Consider the following 2,128-nt stretch of genomic DNA (forward strand, 5'->3'; position numbering starts at 1 on the left):
TTATTTAATTTGCTATATTTATGCTTGATGATAATCATTTGATTATTATTACATCTTTCCTAACATCTGCATCACGGACAGCATTTGATAATACAAGAATTATTTCATTAATTTTGTTGGCCTGAAATTTGAATTTTGTTAATAACGGATATATATTTGTGAATTTTTTTGATTTTACCTTTAAAGAAAGACTTTCACACATATAATTTATTATACAGATTCTTAATATATCTGTAAATAACCATATGCTTAACCAAAACCAGATGTGTAACGTCTGAAATCTTTTAATATCTCCCATTATCATCCTAGTTAAGAAGTTGCATATCATTGTTGTTTGTACGAAACAATGTGTTATTTCAAAAGTCACTTTAAATCCAAATATAACGTTGAATTTTCGAACAAGGTGACATAATTCTAAATGCAGCTGCCTGCTGAAAAACATATTTTATTAAGTAAAACGTGGAAATTATGGTTATCTATATAAATATGATAATAGAAGTAATTTTAATAATTTTATTAAGTAAAACGTGGAAATTATGGTTATCTATATAAATATGATAATAGAAGTAATTTTAATAATTTATTATTTTTTTTACTATCTAATATGTAACTTTGTCAAATCAATGATTTTTTAGCGAGAAGCATTAATTCTATGATTAAAATATCAAAACTTATTTAATTCTTTTGTTTGAGTTCCTTATACTGTCATTGGTAAATAAACACGGTTAAAAAAGTAAAAAATAAAAAGTGTTTACACAAAAGAAATTTTACGCTAATGTACGAAGTCAAATGTTTAAAAAAATGATTTAAATAACATATTGGTAATAACAGTTAAATTCAAACAAACACATAAAAAAACAGATTGAAACACAGCAAAAATTAAAATTTGAATTTACTTTTTTGTGAAATATTTTTGTAAGTTTTAATATTGATGTGCTTTATGACATACTAATTGTTGATTGTGTATTTTAGTTTAAAATAGAAAGAGAATTAGAGAAGTATGTGATAAATCATAGTAGAGAATATGAGGTAGTAATGAAAATAATATCAAAACCTTGAATATTTTCATGTTTAACTATGACTTGTTTATGTTTAATATTTATATATTTTGCTTAAGGAATGTAATATATAAATTGTTTTGCAATATATTACAAAAATAAAAAATATTTATACTAAAACAAAGTTATAAAAGAAACTGATTCCTCTATTTGTAATTAAATATTCAATTAATAATGTAATATTCAATTATAGAAAGAAAAAAACTTATCGACAGATTGGTCGTGCTATTTTGCAATTGTACTCTATCTCTTAATTATATAAATGTCTACCGATTTACATTAAGATCCACAACGTTTGTTTATAATTATCAGCAAGCGCAGTGCGTCGAGGAAGAACATTTATAGGTTTTTTCTCTGTACATCTTGACCCATGTTCTTCTCTCACTATTAGATATTGCATAAGCTCGTTTACTTTATCAAATCTGGTGCAGATGTACCTATTCAGATAATAAATTGTAAATTAATAAGTAATAGAACATTTACAAATTATATTTAAGAACTTCCTTATAATGTATGTATGTAATTTAAGCACTTCATTAAGGGAAATTATATTATATAAAGAGCATATTTTGATTGGCCTACTATTCAAATAAATATGCATATATTGTAAATATTATACAAACCATAAGATCGAGATAAATAATAAGTCCACCAATATGTTGATATAAATAGGATTATTTATTATTTGTTGCATGAATAATTTTCCAAATTTTAAAGTTATCCGAAGTGCCGGATTGTTAAAATTTATAAAAATACTAAATATGAGCCACACTATTATTAATCTTTTCGACCACACATACATTTTTTGGTACATTTTTGGAGCACCGAGCTTTTCCAAAGTATCATCAACAATTGCAAGCTTCTTCAAAAATATTGAAAATCTCTGAAAAAATATTAGATAAAATCTATAAGTAAAGCAATTTTTTAAAATATGTAAAATAAATAAAGTTTTGTTATATTAAAAGCTAGACCCTGGAAATTCTTGAAATGTATTGTTTAAACTAAAAATGGTTTTTACTTTACATTAATTTTTTTTAGTTATGTGACAATTTTCGAATAGAAGAAATATA

General features: G+C 23.6%; 1 protein-coding gene across 1 annotated transcript; it reads right to left on the minus strand.

The window, feature by feature from the left end:
* Window positions 1–1,246: 1,246 nt before the first annotated feature.
* LOC113004025 lies at window positions 1,247–1,906 on the minus strand. The gene is made up of 2 exons (XM_026135976.2): window positions 1,682–1,906; window positions 1,247–1,495 (listed from the first exon to the last, which is right to left on the minus strand). Exons 1-2 carry the CDS (start codon window positions 1,870–1,872, stop codon window positions 1,333–1,335), a joined length of 354 nt encoding a protein of 117 aa, XP_025991761.2. The 5' UTR covers window positions 1,873–1,906; the 3' UTR covers window positions 1,247–1,332.
* Between the last annotated feature and the right edge of the window lie 222 nt (window positions 1,907–2,128).

The sequence above is a fragment of the Solenopsis invicta genome, chromosome 8 (genome assembly GCF_016802725.1).
Source record: "Solenopsis invicta isolate M01_SB chromosome 8, UNIL_Sinv_3.0, whole genome shotgun sequence".
Lineage (NCBI taxonomy): Eukaryota > Metazoa > Arthropoda > Insecta > Hymenoptera > Formicidae > Solenopsis > Solenopsis invicta.